At 43.3% G+C, this 19,534-nt stretch overlaps 1 protein-coding gene across 2 annotated transcripts in view; it reads right to left on the minus strand.

Moving 5' to 3' along the window:
- Positions 1 to 19,534, minus strand: part of LOC129333718 (ras-related protein Rab-10-like) — a 48,621-nt gene that overhangs the window by 20,642 nt on the left and 8,445 nt on the right. For both annotated transcript variants that reach the window (XM_054985569.1, XM_054985568.1), the window contains exons 2-4: positions 14,847 to 14,907; positions 12,665 to 12,803; positions 9,819 to 9,908 (exon numbers count right to left, since the gene is read on the minus strand). In XM_054985569.1, the coding sequence (XP_054841544.1) occupies positions 9,819 to 9,908; positions 12,665 to 12,803; positions 14,847 to 14,907 (290 nt within the window). The remainder of the gene's footprint in view (positions 1 to 9,818; positions 9,909 to 12,664; positions 12,804 to 14,846; positions 14,908 to 19,534) is intronic.

Here is a 19,534-nt window from a genome sequence, read left to right on the forward strand (position 1 = left end):
CAGGTGTACACTGATCAAAAATCCTTCTGGCAACCATTTTGGGGACACAAAGTCAGGGGACACATCCCTGACTTTTAATATTTCTAAAGAGTCTGCTGATTTTTTAGAGGCGAGAAACAGAAAACATGAGAAAATCAGGAATGCACATGCCTACATTTTGGAAGGTTTAGTGAAATTCATAGTATTGGAAAGATGAAGGACTTGTGTGCCAACTAAAATGTTGGCAGAGAAGTCTGAGCTGAGGTAAAGATTAGAACACTGAGAAAGTGACTGCTAGTTTATTGCACATATATATTTGAAAAACTAAGTATTCATAGTGTAGACACTGAAAAAAAATAGTTCCAGACTGAACTAAAGACAAATTTCTAAGTGCAGTCTTAAACATGGTTACCACCTTCTGTCCACTGAAGTCAGTGGCCTTAGAAGGGTGTAACTGATGAGAAGGAGTATTGCTTGAGGTTTAGAGCAATTCCAAAAGAGGCCGGTGAGGATATCAGGGAGAAGATGGTCATAACTTTGGCTAACCTCTTAGAATGTGAGAAGGAAGATACACAATCGGAAATTGATAAAGTATATAGAATCAATTCCAGGTTTACAAAAACAGGTTTCGCTTACCGTAACTGTTGTTCATCTAGGTCTTCCGTGCAGGCACACATGGGACTGCGCACGCGCAGGCCTGCCGATACCGGAGATTTTTATAGCTCAAAGCCACCAGGGGGCGCTCTCGCCTTCCACCGCGCATGCGCGGCCATTTTCCCGCCTAAATGGACTATAGAAGGCGGAGCGCCCCACACATACCCTCAGTTCCCCTTTCGCCGCCGTACTACTCTCAATTATACTATACAGCGGGGAAGGAGGGAGGGCATGTGTGCCTGCACGGAAGACCTAGATGAACAACAGTTACGGTAAGCGAAACCTGTTTTTCATCCACGGTCTTCCTGTGCAGTCCCACATGGGAGATTATAAAGCTTAATACCTGGGTGGAGGTGCCACAGTAAAGTCACTCAAAAATAGAATGCAACACTGCGGTGCCCACTGCAGTCTCCTTCCGGTCCAGAACGTCCAGCGCATAATGCTTGATAAAGGTATCCGCTGAAGCCCACGTCGCCGCTCTACAGATGTCATGCAGAGGAACACCTCTCAGCAGAGCCGCAGATGACGCCAAGGACCTAGTGGAATGGGCATGCACCTCCAAAGGACAAGGTAAATGAGCAGAATCATAACATGTTAAAACTGTTTGAACAACCCATCTCGCAATAGACTGAGATGTCGCTTTCTTTCCCCTCTTTTGTCCTGCAAAACAGACAAACAAATTAGAATCCAAACGAAAAGGCTTGGTACGATCCAAGTAAAAGAGAAGAGCCCTGCGCACGTCCAACGAATGGAGGGCCCTCTCCGCATCAGAAGACTGCATCGGGAAAAAAACAGGTAAGGCAATGTCCTGAGACAAATGAAACTGAGACACCACTTTAGGTAAAAAGTCAACTTTAGTCCGTAAGACCACCTTGTCCGCATGAAACTTCAAATAGGGGGGTTCTGACGAAAGCGCAGCCAATTCCCCCACCCTTCTGGCTGAAGTGATCGCCACCAAGAAAGCCACCTTCAAAGTAAGGTAGCGTAAAGGACAGGTAGCTAGAGGTTCAAAAGGTTTAGACATCAATCTAGTCAAAACTAGCGGTAAAGACCACTGAGGGACAATAGCCCGAACAGGGGGGTACAAATTATTCAGTCCTCTGAGAAACAATTTCGAAGTGTAGTGTGAGAAGACTGATTTCCTATCTATAGGAGGATGGAATGCCGAAATTGCTGCCAAATATACTTTAACAGAACTATTGGCTAAACCCCCTAATTTAATCTCCCAAAGGAATTCCAAAACCTCAGGCAAAGAGGAAGAGAAAGGGTCCAAATTCCGGTTGCGGCACCACCCAGAAAAGCGTTCCCATTTGAACGCATAGGACTGTCTCGTGGAAAGGCGTCTAGCATTCAACAAAACATGAGCTACAGCTTCAGAAAACCCCGATTGTGAATTATCAGCCACGCCGTCAGTTTGAGTCGTTGAATGTCGTGATGCAAAACCCCGTGCCAGGACAGAAGGTCTGGAACGAGTGGCAATCTGATCGACTGCGACTGCAATCGAAGGAGAGTGTGAAACCAAGGTTGTCTCGGCCAAAAAGGGGCTATCAGTATGACCGTCGCCCCCTCCCCTTGGATTTTGCTCAGAACCCTGGCCAACAGGGGGAATGGGGGAAATGCATAACACAGAGGACCCGACCACTCGACTTGAAATGCATCCCCATCGGACCCGGGGCCTAGACCCCCCCTGGAGCAATAGCGATGGGCCTTGCGATTGTCCAGTGTGGCAAAGAGGTCCAGTTCCGGGAAACCCCACATCGAGAAGATCGGAACGAGGTACTTGTCCCGAAGAGACCATTCGTGAACATCCCGGTGTAGTCTGCTCAGCTGATCTGCTTGGAGATTCTCCACCCCCGGGATGTGTACCGCTCTCAGCCAAACCGAGTTCTGTATGGCCCAAGTCCACAGCTTCATCGCCTCGGTACAAAGGGTCGCCGATGCCGTGCCACCCTGTTTGTTGACATAAAACATTGCAGTCGTGTTGTCCGTCAACACTTGCACTGATTTGTTGCGCACGGTATCTGAAAAGGAGATCAGTGCATTTGAAATAGCCCTAAGCTCAAGGAGATTAATATGTTCCGAGCGTTCGGCCTGAGACCATGTGCCGTGAGCAAAAGCACCCTCACAGTGAGCTCCCCAACCCAACAGGGAAGCGTCAGTGGTTATGGACAAGTGAGTTTGACGATAGCCAAACTCCACACCCTTAAATAGATTCGCATCTGCCAACCACCATTCTAACGAGGCTACCACCCGTCGAGGGACTGACAAACGCTTGTTCTGGGAATCAGAGTTGGGAGAAAAACTGGCATTAAACCACATTTGTAATGGCCGCATGAACAGCCTGGCAAACGGAACCACAGCCGTAGTAGAGGCCAAACAACCCAAGAGAGTCTGGATAAAATGAGCTGATTGAAAACGGCAGCGCTGCAGCCGAAGGACCATGCCCTTAATCCTGGCCGCCCTGTCTGAGGGCAGGAAGCCAGCATTCTTGATCCCATCCAAGACTACTCCTATAAATTGTACAGACCGTACTGGGGTCAATTTTGACTTTTTCTGATTAACGAAAAGACCTAACCTAAGACATAAATCCAAGGTCAGGGACACTTGGGTAAACACGTCATCAGCAGAACTTCCAACCAGGAGCCAATCATCCAGGTACGGGAAGATTCGACAGCCCTGTAACCTCAGATGGGCCACCACCACAGCTATACACTTCGTAAAGACCCTAGGAGCAGTAGCTAAACCAAAGGGTAAAACCCGGTACTGGTAAATTTTACCATCATAAGTAAAACGTAAATACTTCTTGTGTTCAGGAAAAATGGAGATATGGAAATAAGCGTCCTTCAAATCAAGGACAGCAAACCAGGAGTGTCTAGGTAAAAGGGTCAAAACCATTTGCAAAGTGACCATTTTAAACTTTCGAATTTTTATCAGTTTATTAAGGGCCCGTAGGTCTAAAATGGGTCGAAGACCGCCATCTTTCTTTTCCACCAGAAACAGGTTAGAGTAAAAACCGAAGGGGGCAGGATCACAGGGCACCTCTTCAATTGCACCCTTCTGAATCAGGGTGGCCAATTCAGTTAAGATCTCCGTATGAGGAGGTCCGGAAGAAAAGACAGGGAGACTCAGGTAAGGTAAACTCACAAACTCAACTTTATAACCATACTGAACAATATCAGAAACCCAAACATCGGAACCGATGGACAGCCACTCCCTCCAGTAAGCATGTAGCCTGAACCCAAACATAGGCTCAGGTCCCTGTAATTGTCAGAATTGCTTCTGGGCGTGGGGGGCGTCCTTAGCCTGTTGATGCTGAGAACCAGGCTTGGGACGGTGACCTTGTCTGCGCCTGGAAAAGGATTGTTGAGGGCTCTGGTAACTCCTCTGAGACCGATACGAATACCCCTGATAAGGCTGGTACCGATATGATCTGCCCCGCTGAGAAGATCTGAAGTAAGGTCTGGCGGGATGCTGAGGAGCCTGGTGCAGAACACCATAGGACCGTGCTGTGAGACGATCCGTTCTCTTTTTCGACAGGTATTCATCTGTCTTCTCAGAAAAAAGGAGTGTCCCTTCAAAAGGTAAGTCCTCTACTTTGTTCCTCGTCTCAGGCGGGAGAGCAGTCGTGCGGAGCCACGCAAATCGCCGCAAAACCACTGCAGAGAGCAAGGAACGTGCAGACGTATCGGACAAACTCCTGCTCGTATTAATCTGGTGCCTCGAGAGGCGGGTGGCCTCCTCCTGGATGACACGCAGGAGGGTCCGCTGGTCTTCAGGGAGTTTGGGAAGGAAAGCAGCCACTTTCTTCCACAGGAAGAGCTGGTAAGCCGACATCATAGCCGCATAGTTAGCCACTTTGATGGCAAAAGCAGCAGAGGTGTACAATTTCCTCCCTAGAGTATCAATCTTTCTACTGTCCTTGTCAGTAGGAGCCGACATGGAACCTTGTTTGCCCCTTGCCTGCATCTCCTCAGTGACTAAGGAGGAAGGAGGTGGATGGACAGCCAAGAACGGATGGTTTTCGTCCTTTGTACGATAAAGGCCTTCCACTTTTCGGTTAGTGGCGGGGATAGAAGCAGGCTTAGCATTGAGCTTCTTCCACAACTCAACAAAACCATCGATCAGCGGAAAGGCTACGGAAGGAGTGGAACCCGAGTAGATATGCTGGTAGATCTTATCAGTAAATTTCGACTCCGTAGAGGTCGTTTCCAAATCCAGTGCTTTAGCCATTCGCTGAAGCAATTCATTATAGGCTCTGAAGTCGTCCGTCGGCGAAGGTTCTTCCGCTGGGCCAAGTTCAGCATCAGGCGAATCCGAAGGAGGGGACTCATAACCCCTTGGTCGGTTCCGATGGTAATCAACCTCAGAAAGGCGCGGTGTTCCATGCGAGTCGCCATAGGATCGGATCCGAAAGGAAGGAGACATCGAGTCCCCTCGAAAAGAGCGGTCCGATCGGAGCGGACTATCCCCCCTGTAGTATGAGGCCGCCAGGCCCTCACTGCTGTATCGCTCCCTCGATCGGCTCCGAGTCGGGTACGGGCTGTATCTACGGCCCGATCCACTTCGATAACTCCGACCCGATCTGATGGACCCAGATTCATGGGAGGTCGATCGCGGGCGTCCCGTAGGGGTCGGGGGTTTCTCTACCGGAACCGGGTCCTCCTGGGAAGAGGTCAAGACAGGAACCGGGTCGGGATCTTTGCGCCTCTTTTCCGGTGGGTCGGAACCGAGCGCACCCGAAGGGGCCGGTAGCGGAGAGGAAAGTAACTGCTCCAGAACCGCCTTGTCCCTTTTGGAAGAATGTTTTCTCTTCTTCTTCTTCTGCTTGTCAGAGTCGGACGGAGCGGATGGTTCTCCCGCTGTCTCCGAAGCGACTGCACCCTGAGACGGTGGAGGCGTCGGTCGTGACACCGAAGGCGTCCGGCTCCGAGACGCAGCTCGATCCAAGGCTGGTGCAGCAGATGAAGTCGAGGGCGGTCGGCTCCGAGGGAGCTTCGGAACCGACGGTGCGGGTTCCGACGCGCTCCGAACCGAGGAGGACGAGCGATCTCTCGGTCTCGACTCCGAATGACTCGGGGAAGGTAAGGCGCGAGGGGTCCTCGAGCTCACGGTTTCGGCCGGCCGAGGAGTGGATCCGGGCGCAGCAGATGGAGGTGCCTTCGCCGGAGGGTCCACAACAGACATGGCACGTTGCCACAGCGAGGCGTGCAAACGGTCCGCCCTCTCCGCCCTGGCCTTCGAAGTAAAGGCACGGCAATGTTTACAGGCCTGGGTATTATGGGTTTCCCCGAGGCAATAAAGGCAATTAGAATGGCCGTCTGACCTGGTCATCTTTCGATTACAGGAGACGCATCGTTTGAACAAAGCAGTATCCGACATCGCGAACGAGTAGAAGAGCTAAAAACCTCATCTATCGGCGGCGAAAAGGAAACTGAGGGTATGTGTGGGGCGCTCCGCCTTCTATAGTCCATTTAGGCGGGAAAATGGCCGCGCATGCGCGGTGGAAGGCGAGAGCGCCCCCTGGTGGCTTTGAGCTATAAAAATCTCCGGTATCGGCAGGCCTGCGCGTGCGCAGTCCCATGTGGGACTGCACAGGAAGACCGTGGATGAAAAACAAGATATGTCCCAAGAAACATTTTGGTTCACTTTGTAAGAAAGACAGGAAAAGATTGGGTTTTGATAGGATGTTCTGGAAGGGGTGGTGGTTATATTCAGAAAACAAAGATTTAGACTGAATTCGGTCCAAAAGGCTAGAGATTTCTTAGAAAGACACAGTGATTGAGACAAGATGCCATCAGAAAGTTCAACAGGAAAGCCACTAGAGCAGCAATAGGATCTGAGCAAAGAGGAACCTGAATTGGGTGCCACAAGTATTAAATATTAACTTCCCCCCTCTTTTTTTTGCATTTTTATTCCCTCCCCCCATTTTTAATGGACTCCAATATGGATTACAAATATTTAATATGGAACATTAATGGGGCAACCTTCCCCCAAAAGAGGAAAAAAGTATTTCACTATTTGTCTACAAGAAACTCACATTAGAAAAAAGGGTACAAAATATTTAGTTTATAAAGCATTGAGTGAAGAATTTATTTTGGCAGACATTACAAAGGAGTAGTTATGTATTTAATTTAAAACCTAAGTTGGTACTGAGTGATGATTACGGAAGATATGTTGGTATAGAGGTTTGATTTTAATGGTACAAAAACATTTGTGGTGGGAACCTATGCACAAAATGAATTTTGGTGGATTTTAAGTATGGACTCCCTGACAAGATTTATCTTATGAAAGTTGGTGTTTGATGGAGAATTAGAATGGAGTGATTGCCCCCAAAATTGATAGACGCTCTGAGAAACTTATCAAACTAATCCAGAGTAAATTACCAAATAATTGTTTTGATTTGATGGATAATTTGGGACTGATTGATCTGTGGAGACAGAAAAATGGTAATCCTAGAGATTATACATACTTCTCAGGAAGGCATAGATCCTTTTCAAGAACAGACATGAATTTCCCATCAAGAGACTTAGCTACCAACATTTCCAAAGTAGAGATTTTAGCTAAGACTTTTTCAGATCATAACCCTATGACTTTGTCTTATCAAAGGAAAGTGGGTATTTTTAGATGGAGATTAAATGAAGTTCTGCTACTAAATGAAATAATTGTTAAAGACTGTAATGCCCAAGTGGCGTTGATGAGCCTGGCCAGAAGAGAACATGGCTGGGCCTGGGAAGGTGTGGGGATGCCGCTGGAGAGGCAGGGTTGAGGCTGAGAAGCATGGGCTGTAAAAGTGGATGCCCAGCCAGTGGCGGGGGTAGGCATCGGTGGAAACATTGAAGAGAGGAGTGAGAGGCAAGAGCGACAAACAGCTGAGATGGCAGCTGCAGCGTAAACAGCATGAGGAGCGCCTGGGAGAAGCAGTTGGTGGAGGTGTGCCTGGCGAAAGGCCCTGGGAAGGCCACAGACCTGGCATGCAGGCTGGGAGAGGTGCGAATACTCAGGAGGACTGAGAGCATCAAGCAAGGCAGGAAGCACAGCTGGCCAGGAGTGGGCAGCAAGCAGCCAAGCAAGGAAGGGTCTATCATCCCAAGGCCCCAGCTTCCTATGCCTATCTGGAAGAACAGACTCAGCAGCTGCTGAACGACGACAGGCCCATAGGCAAAGGTGGCACTGGGAAGTAAGGTCATGTGGCACACTAGCATGGGTTGCCAACAATGAGATAAGGAGGCAGCCACCTGAAATAAGGGCGATACTGATACTCCACCTCTGAGGCCTCAGGAACCTCACACCATGTTTCTGGTTAGTGAGTTTTCACAGAGACAAAAATTATGTGAGCATACTTTCATATTTGGCCATTCATTAAGAGTGTTGTGTGTAAATGGCTCCAAAGAAATGTCTCTTAAATACAAAAAATACAATCTGAATGAAGTTGTGACAGACAGGCGGGGGGAGAGTGTAGAGTGGTTTTGATCTCCTTCCCCTGCAACTCCCTGACACATACAGTTATCAGGCTGTACAGATCCCATGACCCTGGGAATCAGCTTTCCTGGGAGAAGAGACTCCCAGAGAGGGAGATGCTTTGTGCGCTCACAGATCAAGGGATCCAACCCACTGTTCTACAGAATTAAAACAGAGCCCTCACCCAAGCCAGCAAGGTGTGACTGATGTTAACAGCATTCTGGGAAGACAAATCAACCAGTGCAATCCATTTTGGAGGCAAAATCTGTGTGTAAATCTATTAACTAGTAAATGAACCTATAACTTATGTATATGCTAAGTCGCTCCCTCCCCCAGCTTTCTGAATCCTAAAGCAGATAAGCAGATGCCAGAATAACAGTCAGAGCTGAAAAATTCCAAATATTATTGTCATAACTCCTTCAATTTAAATTGGTTTATATATTTAATATCCCTATGGAGCGCCACCATGTTGATCAAAATATCTCCACAATAAACCACCCACAGCTAGGTGCAGCTGTCTGCAAACCTAAGGAAAACCCAATATTTGTCGAAACAAACCATTTTTAATTCCCCCTCTCGCTGTACAAGCAATTGCCAAAAAAACAAAAATGCTGCCAGCCCTAGAAGACTTGCAAAAACATGCCGGCCATGGCCACCAGCAGCAGGACAGAGGGGACACTAGAGCCAGCCTGCTTGCTTCACACACTTGCTTCTCTCCATGTTTGCAGGTGAGCTGACAGGTAGGGGTGGGAAAGGAAGATCAGTGGTAGGCAAACTGTAGGGGGAAGGGAGGGCTGAACAAACAGGTAATGAAGAAAAGTCAAACAGGTAGAGGGGGAGAACAAAGGGAAGGGGAAAGGGAAGGGTAGACAGAGGTGAGAGGGGAAGTGCAGCAAGAGGGGAGTCAGCAGTGGAAAATGGGATTTCTTCTTCCCCATGAGTCCTTGCAGGTCCCTTTCTTGTGATAACTATATAAACAAATGGGGCATTTTTCATTCAGGTTTTGATTGAATATCTGACTGTGCATTTCTAGCACAGGAATCTGTGTGAGCAAATGCTTTATAGCTCATATTTAATAAGCATAAGAACAACTAAGCTCATGATTCTCCCCTTGAACACATGAAAACTTCATCTCTTCAGTAAATCAAACAAATGGGTTTGAAGAAAGGTAATATTTATGCAAACTAAAGTGTGGAAATGGGCAGCTGAAGCTTTTCAGTGCATGGAGGTGAATTGCATCACCTGCTTATGGAGAGGACATTTTTTTTTCTCCAGGCCAGGTGGCCACTCTGCTCTAACAAAAGGCTTGTCAGTTGTTCTTACCAAAGGATACTAGTCCAATGGGCCTTCGCAGAATTCCAAATTAAGTGTTGTATTATGTTTTTGCTCTTTTTTTCTATTGGTCTTTTTTCAAAACAACACAGTTTTTATAGCACACTTCAGAAAAAGCAACAGGCAAAAATTAAGTATTAAACTTAGTAGTTTCATAAGCATATTTTGAAAATGCCCTAGTGTAAAAACAAAATTTTATAGATACTAACATCTTGTGCCCTGGAGGGAGAAATTCTAGTGTACCATTTTTTAAATAATTTTTTAAATATACTATTCTTCTTAAACAATCAATGTTCAAGCAATTACAATTCTTAATAATATCACAGTCTTTATTTATATACTTACACTCAAATGCTCCTAAGAGGTGAGAGAAAGTATTTGTGGTTGATGCCTACCTTTTCCCCTCTTTGTTTTGGAATTACACGTTCTGCCTCATTATCACACTTGTTACCCAACAGTATTACTTCTACATTTTCATCTGCTTTCTGTAAAACAAACAAACAATAAGTATCACTAAACTGAAATACAAAACTACGGCTGTCATATCAAGCTGACACTTGGAGATGCATATAGCCAGTTTTTTGCCATATTCACACGTAGCACTCACTCCTTCCCCCTCTTTCTTGTGTGGCATGCAATGAAGGTATCTGGGTTTAAAACTCACTTTCATTGCCTGTGACATACGAATGCAGGAACGCTGCTTAACTGGATTTCACCTAACCACCCACCCCCTCTCCTCCAAACAGGGCTTCTAAACCAGGAGTAGAATCCCAGTTTCTTGGAAGGAGAAACAAATCATATTTCACAGGTAAACACAATTAGTTTCAAACCAGGATTCCTTCACATGCAGTGTGAGAAGGGAAGATTAAGGTGTGCTTGCAAGCATGGCACCAAGCTACGTTTGCGCACATTCGGGCTTACAGTACCATCCTAAGTACTCTTCTAAGCCCATTGATGTTAATGGCTTAGAAGGGTGTAAACTGCTTAGGACCGCACTGGTAATCTTGCCTAAGTGCAGTGTCTGAATGTGACCATAGTCACAGCATACAGTATAGTGAGAATTTCCACAAAATGTGAGAACAAGATGCCTCCCTCAGTCTGTAACATAAAATATGGGAATGTGCTAGATACACCCCTAATTTTAGGGTAATTGATGACATTTATACATATGTCTTATGTTCCAAAATAGAACCTGCCCTTTGTAAAACATTGTATGTTGTAAAGTTTGTGATGTTTTATGTCTTTAAGTGAAATCAGGAATGGATGACAGTAATACTCCCACCCCCCTTCTAAATCCTGACAACCCTTCTTATACTATTATTATCAGGCACTTGGCTTGACTATTGACTCTTTAAGTGGTTCTTGTTTAGCTACAGCAATTCTCCATTGTCCTATTCTCTGTTGTCCTAAGCAGAGTTACACTCTGCATTTGTGGCAACGCTGTGAGCTTTTGGGGCACCTGAGCCTGGGCAAAAGGGGGAATACGTTAGTACAGGCATAGTATGTTTTTATTTGAGTTTTCAATGTTTTATATCTGTTGTTTTAATGTTTATTATTTTATCAAATTGCTTATATTATTGTTACCCACCTTGGGTCTTGCAATGCTTAGGAGAAAGGGGGGGTATACAGATACATAGATATAGGTACAGATTTAAATAAAACAACTAAATAAATAAATTCTAAGTCCACTGAAGTCAATGGGCTGAGAAGGGGTAACTTTATTTAGGAATGCACTTTCACACTTTTGATTCATACCACAGAATGAAGCTCCTGGTCATCAGACAGATACATGCATCCTCTGAAAACATCTTTATTCATGAAAAGACAGGAGAGTCATATTATTATTGGCCTGTATGCCTAGTCACAAGTAAGTTGCTTCATTTTAGCAGTTCAGCACTAGATAAATTTATATCACCAATTTATCTTTTAAATCTCTTAATTAATTCCATTTCAAAAGTGCACCTGATGTTTAGCATAACGTAGTCTTTAAAATGACGTAAGCTCATTGGAAGAGTACAAAGCACAGGCCGAGAACAATGAATCAATCTAACCTGGACTAATAAACCCAAAATGCTGGGTGTTGGAAGGCCTTGGAGGTTTATTCATGAAGGTTAATAGTTCTTCATAAAATTATAACAAATCCCTAAAATACAGTAAATAGACAAGCACTCTGTCATTTTGTTAAAATAGATTTTATCTATTTATATGTTTGTAAATAACATATCACTTTACTTGGAGAAGAGATTTTTTTTTAATTACTTATATGCATAATTCGAAATGAACAGAAAAGTTTTTTAAAGAAACATTTCCCTATGTATGTTATTAGCTTAAGAACTGTTTTTTCAAATATAAATAGAAGATACTGATTAATGAAAACTTTCAATGCATTTTTTAAAACACACGCCTATTACTTCAACTGAAATGTTAAAACAGTACTCAGATTCTCACACTGCATCATGTAACCTGAAGCAATTATTTGCCTGCATTCATCTCTCATACCAGGGAACAGAACTTCTTCCATTACGAGAGAAATACAGACTTATTTTCACTGCTCTTAAGATTAACAGCCTGCTCTTAATCAAGATTCTTTGCTGTCTTCAGCCACAAGGAGGAGTACTTCAATAACATGAATACTCAGAATGCTGAAGCAATTGACGACGATGTTACAGGGGTTCGGTGAAAAAGCCTCCCACTGCAAGCAAAAACACCTGATACCAAAACCTCGCATAACTCTGCTCTTTCTGCTAAGATCGCAGGTCAAATACCCCAGTTCAATTATGCTAGGTACTAAAAATGTAAAATGCTTTTGTAAGAATGCCACAAGATGATTTTCATTTTATTGATAGTAAACTTCAGGAGGCACATCATGTGCAAATAAATCCTAAAACACTCTCATTAGTTAGTTAAAATACCTACACTTTTTTCGAAGGATAACCATTTTTCCTTCTATCGTGACATGGTGGTGGTGGAGAGTGCCCTCAAGTCAAAGATGACTTCTGGTGACCGCCGGCGGGGTTTCATGGCAAGAGACTAACAGAAGTGGTTTGCCATTGCCTGCGTCTGCAGCCCTGGTCTTCACTGGAGATCGCCCATCCAATTACAAACCTAGGCTGACCCTGCTTTGTTTCTGAGATCTGAGGAGATCAGGCTCACCTGGGCTATCCAGGTGAGCCTTATGAGATACCTATAAAAGATCTTATTTTGAAGTACTTTTCCATTAGAAATAATCTGATATGCTTACCTCATATATAGCTTTCATCCAATTAGTGATTCCTTGAAAACTTTCTGTATTTGTGATATCATAGACAAGAACAAATCCATGTGCTCCACGAAAATAACTAGTAGTCATTGTACGGAATCTCTCTTGGCCAGCAGTGTCCCTAAATAATATTAGAAGGAATTACTCAGCACTACTTTATCTGCAAGAACGTGAACAAACAACCTTGACACATTTCAGGAGGAGAAAAGTAAAAATTATGCATACTGGTTGACCTAATTATGCATACCAAGTGGCCTAATAACACTTAATTTGAAATGCACTTCTGTGCTAAGAAGTTAATTCAGAAAAGCCTATTCAAAATTAGTTACTATAGATGCAAATAGTCCCCATTCTTAATTTCCAGGTGGGCCTTGTGAAAGAATGAGATAGACTGAGTAAATGATTAATAGACCAACCTAATAAGCCACTGTACCAACAAATAATATGATTAGGTGCAAAGAAAGCTGCAGTGGGAAACAAGCTTACATCATTGCTCCATGGTAGGCATCTGATTTCTCAGCTTCCTCCTTAACATCGCATATTTAACAAGAAAAACATCTACAAAGCTTTGAAAGCAAACACTCTAAACCAGCAAAAATTATTTAAAAGCATTTGTCCCAGGCAGGGCTTTTTTTCTGGGAAAAGCAGTGGTGGAACTCAGTGGGTTGCCCTCGGAGAAAATGGTCACATGGCTGGTGGCCCCGCCCCCTGATCTCCAGACAGAGGGGAGTTGAGATTGCCCTCCGTGTCAATCTAACTCCTCTCTGTCTGGAGATCAGGGAGAAGGGCCACCAGCCATGTGACCATTTTCAAGAGGTTCCGGAACTCCGTTCCCCCGTGTTCCCCCTGAAAAAAAGCCCTGGTCCCAGGTAAGATTTATTTGAAACAACAAAGCTGCAGAAGTTGTTATAGTCCCTAACTACAAATCTTTTCTAATTCTTCAGAGGTAATTATTAGGAATGTGTGGCAAAAAGGGACTCATCACTACTACCTGCCCCCCCCCGCCCAAAGTAATCTCCTTGGGAAGTAGCTCTCACCAACAAAAGGATTATCTACCCCTGGTTTAGGGTAACCTCAAACAGCTTGTGGAGTTGTGAACCGTTATGGAGCAATTCTAGAGAAGGTTTAGTGGGGACAGGATATATTAATGTCTGTCTGTCTGGCCTCGACAAAGTTTGTGCCTGGCTATGCTGGTACAAACATGCCTGGAGTATGATAGTAACAAGCTTTCATAGGATTTCACCAGTCAGCACTGTAGGAGAGAGCTATTCCACTTACTTTGCCTGCAGTTCCATAGGCTCAAGGCAGCCTCTGTGGCTAGTAGTTACACAGGCACACACAAGCGGAGCTTCAGGAAACCCTCACAGTTTACAAACGTTATGGATTGAAATGTTGTCCAGTCTCATATCAGATAGTTGTGTCTTCTCTAGCTGAAAACTCCTGTCTCATCTGTCATTCTCTTGGATTCTAGGTGGAATACATGGAGTACTTTAGCCATGTGAATCCAGTTTCTTGAAAACAAGAAATTATAATATTTCCCAATTTTGTTCTAGTGCCTTTAAGCAAAGCAAGAAAATTGCCTATAGTTCAACAAATATGGAATATGTTTATTGTACAACAGTAAAAGCAAGTTTTTTAAAAAAAACTGCTCCTGACATATTAGTTGTTCTAAACCAGTGGTGCTTTTTACAATCCCTTTCAGGACTCACCTCTAAACATATTGTACTTATTGTACTTTTCAGGCCAAACTTCCAATGTAACTCCACGCTATCTCCCTGCTCCCCAACCTAAAATACAGGAGTATATCGCTATGTCATACTGAACAAATTCACATTTTTTCATGTTTAAAAAATAGTATTACTCAGGGTCAAACTACACGAGACAAAATACACTTGAATTACACTCAAATTACACAATACACTCGAATTACCCGTGTAATTCGAGTGTATTTTATTTCATGTGGTAAGACCCTAAGCAACAAGCTTATTTCATGTCCAATTTGTAGATTATGTAGAGGAAAGCCCAAGTTTGCCAGTGAGCTGTTCCTCTTCCTCCTTCATGGCCTCACAACCCACCTGAGAGAGTTGAGACCACTTTTGGGTGCCAAGGACCCACTGTTGAGAACCACTGTTCTAAATAATTATAAACTGTTTACAAAGCTCACCATATTTGAAGTCTCAGTGTTGTGTCATTTAATGAAATTGTTTTTACTTTGAAATCAATGCCTAAAAGAAACAAGAAAAAATATTTTATTGAAATTAAAAAATGGAAACAAATCAACGATATTATAATTGTCAAAAGGGTATACAAAAATTCTTATCATCTGTATTTTTCTTTGGATCTTGTCAAGCAATGTATGCAGGACAATGGCAAGTTTCTTAGAACAGGAATTCTAATACATCTATTACACCCTGACTTGGATAGTCCAGGTGAGCCCAATCTCAGCTCTCAGAAGCTATGCAGGACCTGCCTTGGTTAGTAATTGGATGGGAGACCTCCAACAAAGCATTGGGGAGGGGAATGAACAGGTGGGTAAAGGAGGGAGAAAAGAGCAAAAGAGCAAGTTCTATAACTGTCTGTTAGGAAAACTTTCCTTCTTGTTATATAGAATAATCTACACAATGTGACATGGTTTGTAGAGTAGCCAGAACAGTATCCAAGAGGGGCATGATATGTAGCAGGTACAAGAAGGTCACTTTCAAACACTAAGCTGGAAATACTTAAAATAATAACTCAATTGGGGATTTCCAATCCTACAGGAAAACATTTTCCATTTGACATAAATTTTAATAATGAACTGACATGAGCATTTTTATGTATAAAAAGAGAACTAAAGAGTGCTGAATCAGGTGAAAATTTAATCTAAATTAAAATAAGGCATATTGACTTCTTAAATCAACTTTACATTTATTGACCTAAAAGGTCAATGAATGTTAGTGAAAAAGAGAAGTCAATAAGTATGGCATGCATGATTTGTTCATAGCTTTATATAAAATTTCAAACAAATTTCACAAATGGTCAAGGGTGGAAGAAAAAAAATGAGAAATGTAGCATCAAATCCCAACTACACAGCAGATAAATATTAAGCCACAGTATTATAACACAATATATGGTCATCATAAGTAAACTATCATTGATTACTAACCAGATGAATGTTATTTGCTTGTATTGTATTTGCTTGTATTTTCATCTTGGTGTATTCTATAATTATAAATAAAGTACACAGCAATCTAAATAAATTGAAAGAAACATTTTCAGACTCGTAGAATACTTTTAACATTTCTTTTGTAAAGAAAGCAGTGAGTACCCAGCTTGGGCAGGAGCTTGATACCCTTGATACTGTGCCATGGGTTGCCCACTATTCCTCCCGTGATGCTAGGGCCCATTCATCTCTCCAATGGCTACACTATGGAACAACGGCTTCATTTTTAGCTTCAGCTTCTTGGGGCAGAAAAGAATGTCACAATAAAGTTAGCTCTTCTTTGCAAAGGAGGACTGGTGGGAATCTCACATTAGGCAATACCAAAACTTACTGCTCCACCTTGTTCTTTATACATGAAGAAACCATGATGGTTAAGGTAGAATACAGTGACAGGTAGAAATAGCTGGTGGTTTGCCTCCCAGAGATTTCTTTTCCATCAATGTGTGCAAAAGAAGGTCTGGTACCTGCTTTGAAGTACAGTTTTGTGATGTCTGTGCAAGTGAGAGAATGTTTTTGTACAGGTCTCAACGTGTATTGATAAATTCTCATGTGCTTGCATAAATGTATGATATTTGTGATTGAAGAGAATGAACAAAAAGATTCCCAAAGTTATTCAGTGCATAACACAGAAAGATGGAGACGTTTTCAACATCTTCTCTGCTTATGGTTGGTTTTATTTTCACCACAGCACCTACAACAAAAATTTAAAATGTAAGTAGTATTCTTTGGGGCCCATTTCTATTTACCCAAATTTAAGTTTCACCTCAAAAAGCATTTTGAGATCTTGGTACATATTTTGTATACAGCACTACTGTGAATTTCACCATGAGGAAGTATGTCATGGAAGTATTTCAGAACTTCTTTGGCAAGGAATTTCCATGTTCTCTTGGACATGCAAATCGTTTTTCCTCATATACTTTCCCCCCACCCCCCGGGCTTTCAATGAGGTGCCATTGTTTAAACAAAAACAGTTATTCTTTATAGTCTGCTATTTTCAATGTGATGAGTCTGCCTTATGATCCGTATAAGTTTAATTAGAAAACTATAGCTGCTTATAATTCACAAAAACTGCATAATTGAAGAGGAAGAAGGGCAACCATCCCTGAGAGTTTAAGTGCTGAATAAAGTGCTTTCAATGAAAATTTACTGTGAATGCATTTTTTATTTTTTAAGAAAAGCAAATCTTGAACAACTAAATACTGCTATCCACAGCTGCAACACTCTCAGATACCACTAGCAAACTAGCAGTGCACAACTAAAATTTGTGGTTGTGAGCAGCATTTGATGTTTTCCCAACTACAGGAGGCAAAGATTCCTGAGTACTGAGAAATGAAATTTTAGTATATTAACCTTGTTGATGTATAATCCCTTGCATCCTTGGTAAAAGAGACAAAACTCCCATAACCCCTCTCTCTAGGTAAAAGATCATTGTGGCAGGAACAAGACTTGTGCACTCTATGGAGATTTATAGGGCAGCTTTAACAGAGTTACACCCTTTTAAATCAACTAAAGCCCACGGGCTTCGAAGGGTGTAACTCTACACTGATCCCAAATCTACAGTTCTTGGAAGGTCAGCACTCGCTATACATTTTGGCTACATTCATAATTGTGTAAAAGGCTTTTGTCAGCTGTACGGCAAGGATAATGCCTACAGGAAAATAAAGTTTACAAATCAGGAACTCCTGAGTTTACAAAGAATTCCTGTGCAGTCTTTAACAGTTTCTATCTACAGATTAAGCAAAAACTGAAATAACCCCAGTCATGCAATTCGACACTCAGCTGCTCTCATGGGACAAGTAGCACTTGCTTTCTGGGAAAATCAAATGCAATTGCCTGCCCATCCCTCCTGTTGCCTGCCCATTTCTGTCCAAAGCTGGCAGCCACCATCGTACTACACAATGTTTCCATGGTGAGGGAAATTTCAGTAGCAGACTATTACTACAAGCTATGACAAACTTTCACCTGCTAGGAGAATGCAAATGCAACATCCATGTAGCTTTGTTATGGTTTCCCAGTAAAGAAAACAGAACTAGAGCTGTTGCCAATCTCACTGTGACAGAAAACAGGATGACAAGTCAGCAGGCACATTATCAGAGCAATTCGAAGTAAAGTTACATCCTTCTAAATCTGTTGCACTCAGTGGACTTAGAGAAGAGTGCAACCCTGCTTAGGACTGTGCTGCTGCATACCTCTTGAATCACAAACAGTATGGCAGAGGATAGCTCAGCACCAATACTGATCCTGACACCATGCCAATGCTAGCATGGAAATCACATCAACAGTTGTGCCGGTCTGTAATGTAAGTTCTGCAGCTTGGTTGTACATTGCAGTGTAGCTGACATACAACCAATGCACATGATGCAGATTGCTTTTTTGCTGGCTACACAGCAAAGCACAACCAATCTGTGGATTTTTCACCTGTGTTAACCCAGCCTTAGCTATGCTTTAGCTAGAAAACAATTTGCTAAAGAGGATTTTAAAACCAGACACATAATAGAGCTTTTAAACATCAAGACTAGCTGAAAAAGAAGGGCTATGCTTAGTCCAAAGCATGCACAAAGCTGCTGTATCTAAAACCTTAAAGAATTAGCTTTGGATGATATTGTCAATATGGTTACTTTAGAGTATGAAACATTCTGATTAGTATCTGCTTTAACAGTAAAATGCTTGCTCAGGTAAAACCATTTGTTCGCTGAAAATGTTGCTTGTTTTTGCCCTTCATTTCAAATCCACACACACAAATCCTAGAAACTCTTGGTCACGTTCCTTTATAAGCTAAGAGAGAGGGGAGGTTATGCAAACAGGAGAGATATAGTAGGGGTGTACAGTCCAGCATTCATATACTGGTTATATACCCAGATTAATGCTGATCCAGCATAATCCAGCTATGCCAGTTCAAATGAGAGAATCCCAGATCAGATCTGGAAGCTGGATACTGATGGGTTGCATTAAAACAATTTTATTCAGTTTAATCGAGCAAATGCTGCAGGCTGGCTTCTCCAAGCATTTTCCAGGCATGAGGAAGAGGCATGACCATCTCCCCTGGCTCGTTTCCTCATGGCTCCCCATGCTCCCAGTGGGCTCATCTCCTAACCTCTCTGCCTGCTGCCAGCCTTGCACCGCTCCCTGCCATGGAGCTTGCCTTGGCACTCTGAGCCACTTCACACCATTGCCCTCTCTCTTGCTGCTGCTCCACCTCTGCTGCCTGCTTTTCTCTGTGAGGGCCATGGATTCCCATCCTGCCTCCAACCACAAGCTTCAAAAGAAGCCTTCAAGCTGCTACCGGCCACCTTTTAAGCTCCATGGCTTCTCTGGCGAGGCCCAGCCTCCTTGCTTCAAATTGAGATTCTCTGGTTGGACATTGGGGATTCTCTGGTCTGACACTGGTTCCCTTGCTGTAGTTTGGCTTTGTTGGATCAGCTTCCATTGGGAGTGAGATTTGTATTGGGACTGGCTTTTGGCCAGGGGTTGCCTTTGCTTTAAGGTTTCTCTTTGCCTTGAATGCCTTGGAAATGTTTCCCCCATAGGAAGCAACGAAGGGTGGCTGGGGGAAACTTGACCACAGAGTTGGACCACTGAGTCCAATCTTCCTGAAATTTTGAGGACGGGTCTTTAGTGGACAGGAAGGAGTAGGTTCCCTGAAAGTTTGG

The sequence above is a fragment of the Eublepharis macularius genome, chromosome 7 (assembly GCF_028583425.1).
Source record: "Eublepharis macularius isolate TG4126 chromosome 7, MPM_Emac_v1.0, whole genome shotgun sequence".
NCBI lineage: Eukaryota > Metazoa > Chordata > Lepidosauria > Squamata > Eublepharidae > Eublepharis > Eublepharis macularius.